Raw genomic sequence first — 10386 nt, 5'->3', positions numbered from 1 at the left:
TAATATAGGGCTTGTAGTTTGAATGAGCCCTTAAGAATCGCTTGGATAAGTTGGTGTTTGGTTTGATCTGTTTGTATTTTCCCGAGTAATATGCTCGGCATGCGCATGTTGACTTCCGAGTATGAAGCTCGGATTTACTTTGAATGTTTATTGATTGGAGTATATGGTAACTATCAAGATAAAAAATGTTTTGATTGGAAATATAAGATACATTGGTGTAGTGATTTGTGGCGTCCGGCCTCGTTAAAACCCTCTCCGAGTAAAACCCATGTGTTTTGGGAGAAAACCTTCGGAGGGGAAAAAGAGTACCGTCATTCGCGAATTTACAGACTATATTATGACTGATATTCCCTTAGGGAGGAGACATTCCATGTTCCTGGAAGCTGATCTCCTTTAAGGGTTTCTAGTTTGTAAGCCCCCTTTCCGAGATTTTGAAGAACTCGAAAAGGTCCCTCCCAATTTGCTGCTAATTTGCCATGTGCTGAGGGTTTCCGAGCTTCTTCTGTTCGTCTGAGTATGAGGTCTCCGTTGTTGAAAGACCTGTGAACTACTCTTTTGTTGTGTCTTCGCTCTAGGTATTGTTTTCTAGCTCGCTGGTTTATGGTTGAAATGTCTCTTTCTTCTTCTACAAGATCCAACTCGGCTGCCCGAGCTTGCAAATTATTCGATTGATCATAGTGCTCGGTCCTTAATGTTGGGACGCTGACCTCTACTGGGATGAGTGCTTCTGCGCCATATACCAGCCTGAAAGGAGTTTCTCTTGTGGCAGATTGAATGCTGGTATTGTAACTCCATAGAATTTTTGGAATGAGGTCGGCCCACTCTCCTTTAGCCTCACCGAGCTTTTTCTTTAATCCATGCAAGATAATTCTGTTAGCTGATTCAACTTATCCGTTAGTTTGCGGGTGCTCTACTGAGCTGAAGTGATGTTTGATGTTAAAATTCGTTAGAAAGGCAGCGAGCTTATGATCTATAAATTGTCTCCCGTTATCCGAGATTATCTCTCTTGGGATACCGTATCTGGCCTGGCGCTTTCGGAAAAGGTTCGAGGATATCCAATCCCCACCTATCGAAAGGCCAGCTTACCTCTATGGTGTGGAGCTCCTCGGCCGGGATCTCTGAGAGGTTGGCGTGTTTTTGACAATTATCACATGCCTTGACTTTCGAGATGCAGTCTCTTTTTATCGTTGGCCAATAATATCCTGTTCGCAGTATTTTTGCCGCCAATGCTCGGCCGCCGATGTGGTTTCTGCAAACCCCTTCGTGCGTTTCTGCCATGACATCCTCGGCCTCCTCTTTGCTAATGCATTTGAGGAGCGGTTGGGAGTGTCCTCGTCTGTACAGGGTATTTCCGAGTATTGTATGGAAACTTGCTCTTCTTCGGAAGAGCGGCAAGTTTGGTTCATCTTCCGGTGCGATACCTGTGTTGATGTAGTTGAGAAAAGGTGTTCTCCAATCTGGTACCTGCATGATGCTTAAGATTGTGTCGTGCTCAAAGCTCGGCTTGTTGAGTGTTAGTTGTGACAGGGCCGGCGTGTTTTCCGTTTGCCTTGTTGTAGCTAACTTGGATAACACGTCGACTCTGGTATTTTGTTCTCGGTTTACATGAATAATATCAAATTTACTGAACTTTGAGATGAGACCCTTTGTTATGAGCCAATATTTCTCTAACAAAGGATCTTTTACCTGGAATTCGCCCTTTAATTGGTGCACAACTAATGAAGAGTCACAATAAACTGTTATTCGAGGTATTTTCAGTTCTTGGGCGAGCTTAAGTCCAGCGAGTAGAGCCTCGTACTCCGCCTGATTGTTGCTTGCGTTGAAGCAGAATTGTAGTGCTTGTTCGGCTACCACTTTGTCTCCCTCCTTCAGCAATATCCCTGCTCCGCTGCCTTCTTTGTTTGATGCTCCGTCCACATGTAAACTCCAATTGGTCTCTGTGTTTTGTATGTCATTAGTCATTTCTGATATGAAGTCGGCTAGTACCTATGATTTCAGTGCCTTCCTTGGCTCGTACTGAATGTCAAACTCGAAGAGTTCGACCGACCATTTTGTTAATCTTCCGGCAAGCTCCGGTCTGGTTAATATCTGTCTTAACGGTTGGTCTGTTCGTACTATGATTGTGTGGCTCTGGAAGTAATGTCGCAGCCTTCTTGCTGTGGTGATTAATGCTAGTGCCAGCTGTTCTATCTTCGGGTACCTTATTTCTGTTGGTTGTAGTACCTTGCTGATGAAGTATACTGGATTTTTCTTTCTCCCCGTTTCTGTTACTAGTACCGAGCTTAGAGCATGGTTAGATATTGATAAGTACAAACACAAAGGTTTACCTGCCTCAGGTCTCTGGAGGATTGGTGGTGATGTTAATAGCTGTTTAAGTTCTGTAAAGGAGTTTTCACATTCATCTGTCCATGTGAATTTTTTGCTTTTAGAGAATGTCTGGAAAAAATGATAAGATCGGTTTGCCACTGCTGGTAGGAAATGTGACAGGGCGGCTATTCTTCCTGCTAGCTGTTGAACTTCTTTTACTATTTTTGGGCTTGTCATGTTTAGCACTGCTTTACATTTCTCTGGGTTGGCCTCGATGCCTCGCGATGTTAACATGAAGCCAAGGAACTTCCCTCCTTGCACTCTGAAAGCGCATTTGTCCGGATTGAGTCATGTTATATGCTCGAAGTTGTTTGAAAATTTCTACCAAGTCATCACAGTGTGACCCTTGCGTAGGTGTTTTTGCTACCATATCGTCTACATAGACCTCCATATTGCGGCCTATCTGCTGTTGGAATACTTTGTCCATCAGCCTTTGATATGTCGCACCTACATTCTTTAAGCCAAAGGGCATTACCTTGTAACAAAAGTTTCCATGTTCTGTTATAAAAGCTGTTTCGCTTTGGTCTTCTGGGTGCATTAGAATCTGGTTATAACCAGAGTATGCATCCATAAAACTCAAAGCTTTGAAACCAGAGGCGTTATCAACTAATTTATCAATGCAAGGTAGTGGATATGCATCTTTAGGGCAAGCTTTGTTTAAGTTTGTAAAGTTGACACACATGCACCATTTACCTGAGTTCTTCGTTACCATTACCACGTTGGACAACCATGTGGTGAAGTGAATTTCTCTGATGAAACCTGCGTTGAGGAGCTTCTTGGTTTCTTCGAGTGCTGCTTGTTTTTTCTCCTCTCCGAGGTTCCTTTTCTTCTGTGCTACTAGTCGGACTGTTTTATCAATTGCTAACTTGTGGCAGATGACTTCTGGGCTTATTCCGGGCATGTCATTTGGTGTCCATGCGAAAAGGTCGGCGTTCTTACGCAGTATGTGTATAAGTCTTGCTCGGTCTTCCCCTTCTAATGCTTCTCTGATATATGTGTATTGTTTGTCATCTGCCGTTAGCGTTATTTGTTGAAGGTTGTCCATTGGCCGAGGTCTTTCGCCGAGATCTTCTCTCGGGTCGAGATCGGCTAATATGGTGGTGTCAGCCGAGCTATGTATGGATTGGACCTGGGGCCGAGTTGTCTCCTTCGCGTGGTCCCGCTTTAGACAAGCATTGTAACACTGCCGAGCTTCTTGATGGTCGGCATAAACTGTAGCTATCTTGTTTTCCTGCACCGAAAACTTAACACACAAGTGTAATGTGGACACCACCGCTCTGAATATATTCAGGGCAGGTCTCCCGATTATAATATTATAAGGGCTATAACAGTCTACTATTAGGTATTGAATATCAATGGACTTTGACATAGGGATCTCTCCCATTATAGTCTTCAACCATATATGTCCCATGATGGGGACTCTTTCCCCGGAGAAGCCAATTAGTTCTCCCGAGGAAGGTTGTATCATTTATTCTGATAATTGCATCTTTTTGAAGGTAGAATAAAATAAGACATCGGCACTACTACCTGGGTCTAGCAGTGTTTTTCTTACCAACAGCTCTCCGACCTGGATGGAAATCACCACTGGGTCGTCAAGGTTAGGGCTTGCCGATCTGAAGTCAGATTGATTGAAGGATATCGTGACATCTGGGTCTTCCTTCTTCTTTGGTTGCGGGGTTCCTTCGATTGCTAGCATCGCTCTATAACTTCGCTTTCTGGCCGAGCTTGTTTCGCCACCGCCTGCGTATCCTCCTGATATGTGGCTGATGATGCCCCTTGGTGGATCAGGGGTTGTCTGCTCCTTTTTGTTTTTGTCTGTCACTGTTTGTTTGTTCTCTTCCCTGTCCGAGCTTGCCCTTCTGACTTTCTGGCTCTCAACGTATTTATCGAGAAGGCCTTGTCGCGCCAGTCTTTCTAGGAGGTCTTTTGCGACAATGCAGTCGTCCGTGCTGTGGCCGAACTTTTGATGGAAGGCGCAATGCTTGCTTCTATCCACAAACCTTTGGTCTTGGTAGTTTCCTGCCCGAGCTGGTGGTTTCACGATTTTGGCATTCAGAATCTCTTTTATGATGTTCTCTCTCTTGGTATTGAATCTGGTATATGTGTTGTATTTTGGTGTGAGTTTGAAAGGCTTCTTTGTGTCCCTGTTGCCTGGTGATCGGAATGTTTTTTCCTCCTCCCTCCTTTGTGGTTGTCTGTCCGGCTTTTGGGCTTCGCGGAGTTCCTCAATCTCCATTTGACCTGCAGCTCTCTCTCGGAACTCCTCAAGTGTTTTTGGTTTTGTTATCGCAATGGTTTCTCGGAATTTTCCTGGTCGGAGGCCAGCCTTGAGTGCATGGAGGTGGACAGCCGGATCTAAGTCCTGAATCTCCATGGTAGCCTCGAAAAACCTGGTCATGTAATTCTTTAAACTCTCATGTTGGCCTTGTTTGATTGTGCCTAGGTAGTCTAATCCGTGGACATAAATTCTGGATGTAGCAAAATAATCAATAAAGGATCTCGCCAATTCCTCAAAGGAGGAAATTGAACCTGCAAACAATTTGGAAAACCACAGTAACGCAGCACCATCAAGATAAGTAGGAAAAGCCCGGCAAAGCACAGGCTCATTGTTAGCGCCGTTAAAGAACATCATGGATTGAAAGTTTTTTATATGAGCTCGGGGGTCACCGAACCCCTTGTAGGGTTCCAGTGCTGTAGGTAATACGAAGTTTTTCGGCATCTGGAACTTAGTGATCTCGTCAGAAAATGAATTCTCGAGGGTGAACTTTTCCTTTGGTGGAGTGATGTTCAGGGGGTCTGTATTGCCCTGCGCCGAGCTCTTAGAGCTTTCTCCTTCGTGCTTTCCGTTGGACAGTTCAGCTATCCTCCGTACCTCCGCTTGGAGTTCGGCGATTTGAGCTAGGAGCTCTACCTGTGTGGGTTGGGGGTTCCCGTTGTCAGCCATGTCCGAGGATAGGGAATCCTGCAAAATAAGGTAAGGTACTAAATAAAATAGATGGTGAGGTCAGATATATTCGGGCCCCACGGTGGGCGCCAAGTGTTTCGTCCTGGCACAAGAGGTGGCCGAGCTTAGTGACTCCGAGCAGGCGTCTGTCGGAGAGGAAGAGCTATACGTCGCTCTGAAACGAACACCGCGGCGGGAATACCTGCAAAAGATACTCCGACGCTCAAGTTAGTGATAATCTCGAGTGAGAGTAATTAAGTAAGTATGAAGACTGAGAATGGAACCTAAGCTTTAACCGAGGATATTAGCTAGGTTTTATAGGAGTTGTTTTTACTCGTTGGTGGATAAGTCCTAGTTTGTAGGTTGGTTATGATATTCTGTTTTGATGATTAAGTTTGTTGAACACGTTTCCTATTTCTTTGAATGGGCGAGGCCGAGCTTATCTGCCCACGTGCCGAGATTTTCGGGCGGTTGATATTATCTCGGCCTCGAATGTTTGCGTGCCGAGTATGCCGGGCGACCGAGGATACAGGTGACGTATCACGGAGGTTACGGCTTGGCGACAATGGCAACTTCGTCGATCAGCTTGGGTTGCAGCTCTCTCCGGTATGTATGGTCACGGTGCGGATAGAGGAGGGAAGGAATCGCAGTGTGTTTTAGAATGTTACTAACTAATCCTAATTATTTAAATTAAAAAATTTAAATAAATCTAATTAATTATTAATTGATTTATTTTAAAAAGAAGAGATTAGTGTTTCTGTCTTTTTCTTTTCTTGTCGTTGAAAAGAGGGTGAAAATATCATGTGTATGTTGTGGATGATTGTGGAGAGCAGTATCTATGAGTATGAAGTATCCCTGAATTGGTGTGAGGTTTGAGGCAAGTTGAAAATCAATGGGAGTAGTAGTAGCATTATCACCATCACCATCACCACTTTCAGGGGGAAACCTTTTCTCCTCACTCCCCTCCACACCACCACCGACGCCCCCTCACCCTTCTTCCACCCCCCAACCACCAATCCCCATCCCCAAATATCCCCCTCCCCGCAAATCCCTCCAAAACCCTCCCAACAACCACCCCGCCCTCAAACACCACCATCGCTCCAGCTACCACAAGCCAGTCAGCCGCCCCGGCGTCATTGCCTCCGACGGCGACCGCTCCGTCGTCGTCGGCGACTCCGGCGTATCCTACCTCCTCCCCGGAGCTCCCTTCGAGTTCCAATTCAGCTACTCCGAGACCCCGACGGAGAAGCCCATCGCCATCAGGGAGCCGGCGTTCCTGCCATTCGCCCCGCCCACGATGCCGCGGCCGTGGACGGGGAAGGCCCCGCTGAAGAGCAAGAAGGACAAGGAGAAGAAGGTGAGGCTGCTGGAGTCATTGAACCCGCCGCGTCCCGATACCAATGGGGTGAAGCAGTTGGAGATGGCGAAGCCATTGAAGCTTGGTAAATACTCCAGGGATGGGAAGACGAGGGAGGAGATACTCGGCGACCCCTTGAGGAAATGGGAGATAAGGATGCTTGTTAAGCCTATGGTCTCTGATAATCGCCAGGTTAATCTCGGTGAGCTTCCTTTTTTCCTTCCTTGCTGCTGCTGAACACTACGTTAATTAAGATTTCATAGAATGTAATTAGGTGATTAGGCTTAATTGAGCTTTACGGCTGAATGGGTTGTTGAACTGTGAAATAGATCAGAATTACTTATGTTGGTTATTTGAGAGTGTTGTTTACTTATTATTGTTGTTGTTTATGATATCGAATTGATGAGTTTTTTTGGTTATTGGTTAAGTGTGTTATGTTATTTGAGATATATCTGTTATGGGTTGGCTTTTATGTGTTAAGGTGTAGGTTTTGTGTTAATGGTTTTTCAATATTTGATGGCCTAGGAAGGGATGGATTAACACATAACATGTTGGAGTTGATACATTCGCATTGGAAGCGTAGCCCTGTCTGTAAAATTCGTTGTAAAGGGGTTCCAACTGTAGATATGAAAAATGTCTGTCACCACATTGAGGTATCCATCTTCATTTTTGCAAAATAGATTCCTAGTTCTTTGTTGTTCATGAGTATACATTTCTTACCTCAATATCTGAGGACTTTGTTGCCAAAACTTTCACAATATCATTCCTGGTAATAGGTTGCTCTAGGCAGATCATATCCTGGAAATCAAAATACATTAATCGGAAACTTTTGTTTTTTCTGTGCACGTTAAGTTGTTATCTTGGATGGTGGTGATGAGGGATGCTCTCTGATCCTCTTGCTGGGTGACCTCCAGTCAGAATGCTGAAGACTTGATTGATGCATAGACTAATACAGTTGTATTGAGACCCATGCACCGAAAGAGTTGACTTTTATGAGGGAGACCAGCATTGTAGGGCTCTTATAGCCTTTCTATCTCTTTCCACACTAGTATTTTTTTCTTTTAAATTTAAAATAGAAATAATAAGGCTAGCATTATCCAGTTGAAATGTTTTGATATCACCTGTTTAGTCGAGGCATTGCATTTTTATCCTGTTGAAATGTTTTGGTAATGGCAAAAATCAAGTTTACTTACTCCCACTAGATGGGTTCAACTTACATGGAGCAAACCATAACCAGTGTCCTAGCATAAACCATGCATATAACTTAATCACGGGATCTATCTTTGTTTTTGTTTTGAACCCCTCTATATGCTATGACAGGATAAAACAGGGGGGAAAATAATTCTTAGAGTTGGTGGTGTTGTTTATCTTTTCCGTGGAAGAAACTACAACTATAGTACACGCCCACTGTATCCAGTGATGCTCTGGAAGCCTGCTGCACCTGTTTACCCAAAACTTATACAAGCTGCTCCAGGAGGATTAACAAAATCTGAAGCTGATGAACTACGTCTGAAAGGGAAAAGTCTTTTGCCAATATGTAAATTAGGTAATGTCCACTGTGATTATCATCTTCACTCTTCTCTAAAAGATTTAACCATATTATAGGCATTTGACTAATGATGGGCTTGTCAAGAAGGAGAATCTTTTGGTTAGTAGACTGAGTAAGATACGAAAACTTAGATGTTTCAATAAAACAAGCTGAAATATATAGTCCAAATCTTGTAGTTGGGGAAAGGAGATCAAAATCAAGTCAAAGCGAAAAAGATAAGTGGCATAATGTTTTGCATTTCTTTATCTATATGGATATTCATCCTGCTAAGCCTATTTTTAGTTTAGAGTTATTATTGATAATGCACTTCTCTTTTAGTCTAATTGTATAAGTCCATTAAAGAAACTGAGTTATGGTTCTTTCTAAAATTAAACCTTTAATTTGGTTATGCAATGTTGCAGCCAAAAATGGAGTCTACACCTCGCTTGTAAAGGATGTCAGAGAGGCTTTTGAAGGAAGCCCTTTGGCGAAGATTGACTGCAAGGGACTGGAGCCTAGCGACTACAAGAAATTAGGTGCCAAGCTTAAGGTATCAAATAGCAACTAATTTATTTATGTTCCTAAATACAAGAAACCCAGGAGCAATCTACTTTGGTAGGCAACCTCTTCTAGCTTACTTGTGGTAAAAGGCCTTCAAGTATCTAGATAAGCGGCATAAGCATTGCCAACAACCATTAGGAGTATTACTCTGCATGAATTTTGATCATCTTGTTTTGGCAGGATTTGGTTCCTTGTGTTCTGCTGTCTTTTGATGATGAACAGATATTGATGTGGAGAGGCAAAGATTGGAAATCAATGTTCCCACAACCTCCTCCACTTTCTCGTCCTTCAGAAGCTGGCATTACAGGGAATTCGGACAGTACAGGTGTGTAACTGAACCATTTTGTTTGCATGTCCTATCCTATTGGAATTGTTGTACATTTTATTTAGTTACATGTGTTGTGTGGAAGTATATCATGAGTTGGTCAAGAGATATCTGTGTGTGAACGGTCTCACTATAGACGTGATACATGACAATGGTGTCGTTGATCCATGTAGCCCATCCTACTTAGTGAGATAAGACTTTGTTGTTGTTGTCATTGTTGTGTGGAAGCGTATCATGAAATAAGTTTAACAAAGAAGAAAAGGACAAGTGCATTCTTAATATATGGTCATAATGGTTTTTCATTGCCATGAGTATCCTTTTGTAATTGTCATTTTTCTTTCTTTCAACACCATAGACAATTATGATGTATAATGGTGTTTTAGTTTGTCTAGTTGTTGAGTACTGCCTGACCACACCCTAAAATTAAATTATTGGTGGCTATGCAAATTCAACATGATGTCTTTAACTATCTTTATCAGGGGAGACAGAAGATGATAATCAATCTGAACAAGAGGGCAACGTGGTGAACACAAGCCCAAAAATGTTGTCTCTGTGGAAGTGTGCAATCGAGTCGAGCAAAGCTTTGTTGCTGGATGAGTTCAATCTTGGTCCTGATGCCCTCTTGGAGAAGGTAGAAGAATTCGAAGGGGTTTCGCAGGCCATGGAGCACTCCTATCCAGCATTGATTTTATCTAATGAGAATGATGCTAAAGGTTCAATTGCAAGCTTTGAAGATGACATAGACAGCTATTCCAGTCAGGATGGCTTGGCTACTGAAGACGAAGGCGATGACGACAATGATGATGATTTCCTTGAAGATGACTTGTTTGATGTTGTGGACTCATCTGCGGAACCCGGATCATTACCTATTGATTTTGTTGTCAACAAGCTGAAACCAAAACTAGAAGAATAATGCCTTTTATAATATATATTTCTGGGACAACATGAAGATCTTGTTTATTGAGCGAAAATAGGGTGCATCATATCTGAAATGTAAAAAAGAGAGGGAATAAGCATGAAAAAAAGAGAAGAGAGGGGGGGGGGGGGGATTCTTTAGTGTGCAAAAAATAGTTAGCTGCAAATATACAATTTCTCATTCATCTCCAATATTCTTTGTTTCATCGTTTATATTTGTGCGACAACTATGTTACGTTTGCAACAATTACCTCACGTGTGTTGAGTGGTGACAGCATATTTATGGTTTATCAGGTAATTACCGAAAAAAAGAAAAAAAAAAAAGTGTCTCTATCTTTTGTACTAAATTGGATCCAAATAAACAAGGGAATAAAATAGTACCAAAATAA

At 42.8% G+C, this 10386-nt stretch overlaps 3 protein-coding genes across 3 annotated transcripts; 1 reads left to right on the top strand and 2 right to left on the bottom strand.

Moving 5' to 3' along the window:
- Positions 1 to 335: 335 nt before the first annotated feature.
- LOC140177761 (uncharacterized) lies at positions 336 to 1962 on the bottom strand. Its single transcript, XM_072210922.1, has 2 exons — positions 1087 to 1962; positions 336 to 848 (listed from the first exon to the last, which is right to left on the bottom strand). Exons 1-2 carry the CDS (start codon positions 1960 to 1962, stop codon positions 336 to 338), a joined length of 1389 nt encoding a protein of 462 aa, XP_072067023.1.
- A 1873-nt stretch (positions 1963 to 3835) lies between these two features.
- On the bottom strand, positions 3836 to 5311 carry LOC112735517 (uncharacterized). Its single transcript, XM_025785050.1, has one exon. It carries the CDS (start codon positions 5309 to 5311, stop codon positions 3836 to 3838), a length of 1476 nt encoding a protein of 491 aa, XP_025640835.1.
- Positions 5312 to 6061: 750 nt separating this feature from the next.
- LOC112733888 (CRS2-associated factor 2, chloroplastic) lies at positions 6062 to 10189 on the top strand. The gene is made up of 6 exons (XM_025782989.3): positions 6062 to 6870; positions 7194 to 7321; positions 7989 to 8214; positions 8619 to 8746; positions 8938 to 9082; positions 9562 to 10189. The coding sequence occupies exons 1-6, from the start codon at positions 6204 to 6206 to the stop codon at positions 9993 to 9995; spliced, it is 1728 nt and encodes a 575-aa protein (XP_025638774.1). The 5' UTR covers positions 6062 to 6203; the 3' UTR covers positions 9996 to 10189.
- The last annotated feature ends 197 nt before the right edge of the window (positions 10190 to 10386 follow it).

The sequence above is a fragment of the Arachis hypogaea genome, chromosome 13, assembly GCF_003086295.3.
Source record: "Arachis hypogaea cultivar Tifrunner chromosome 13, arahy.Tifrunner.gnm2.J5K5, whole genome shotgun sequence".
Taxonomy (NCBI): domain Eukaryota; kingdom Viridiplantae; phylum Streptophyta; class Magnoliopsida; order Fabales; family Fabaceae; genus Arachis; species Arachis hypogaea.
Note: the sequence above shows the minus strand (reverse complement) of the source record. Positions and strands in the feature narration are given on the sequence as shown.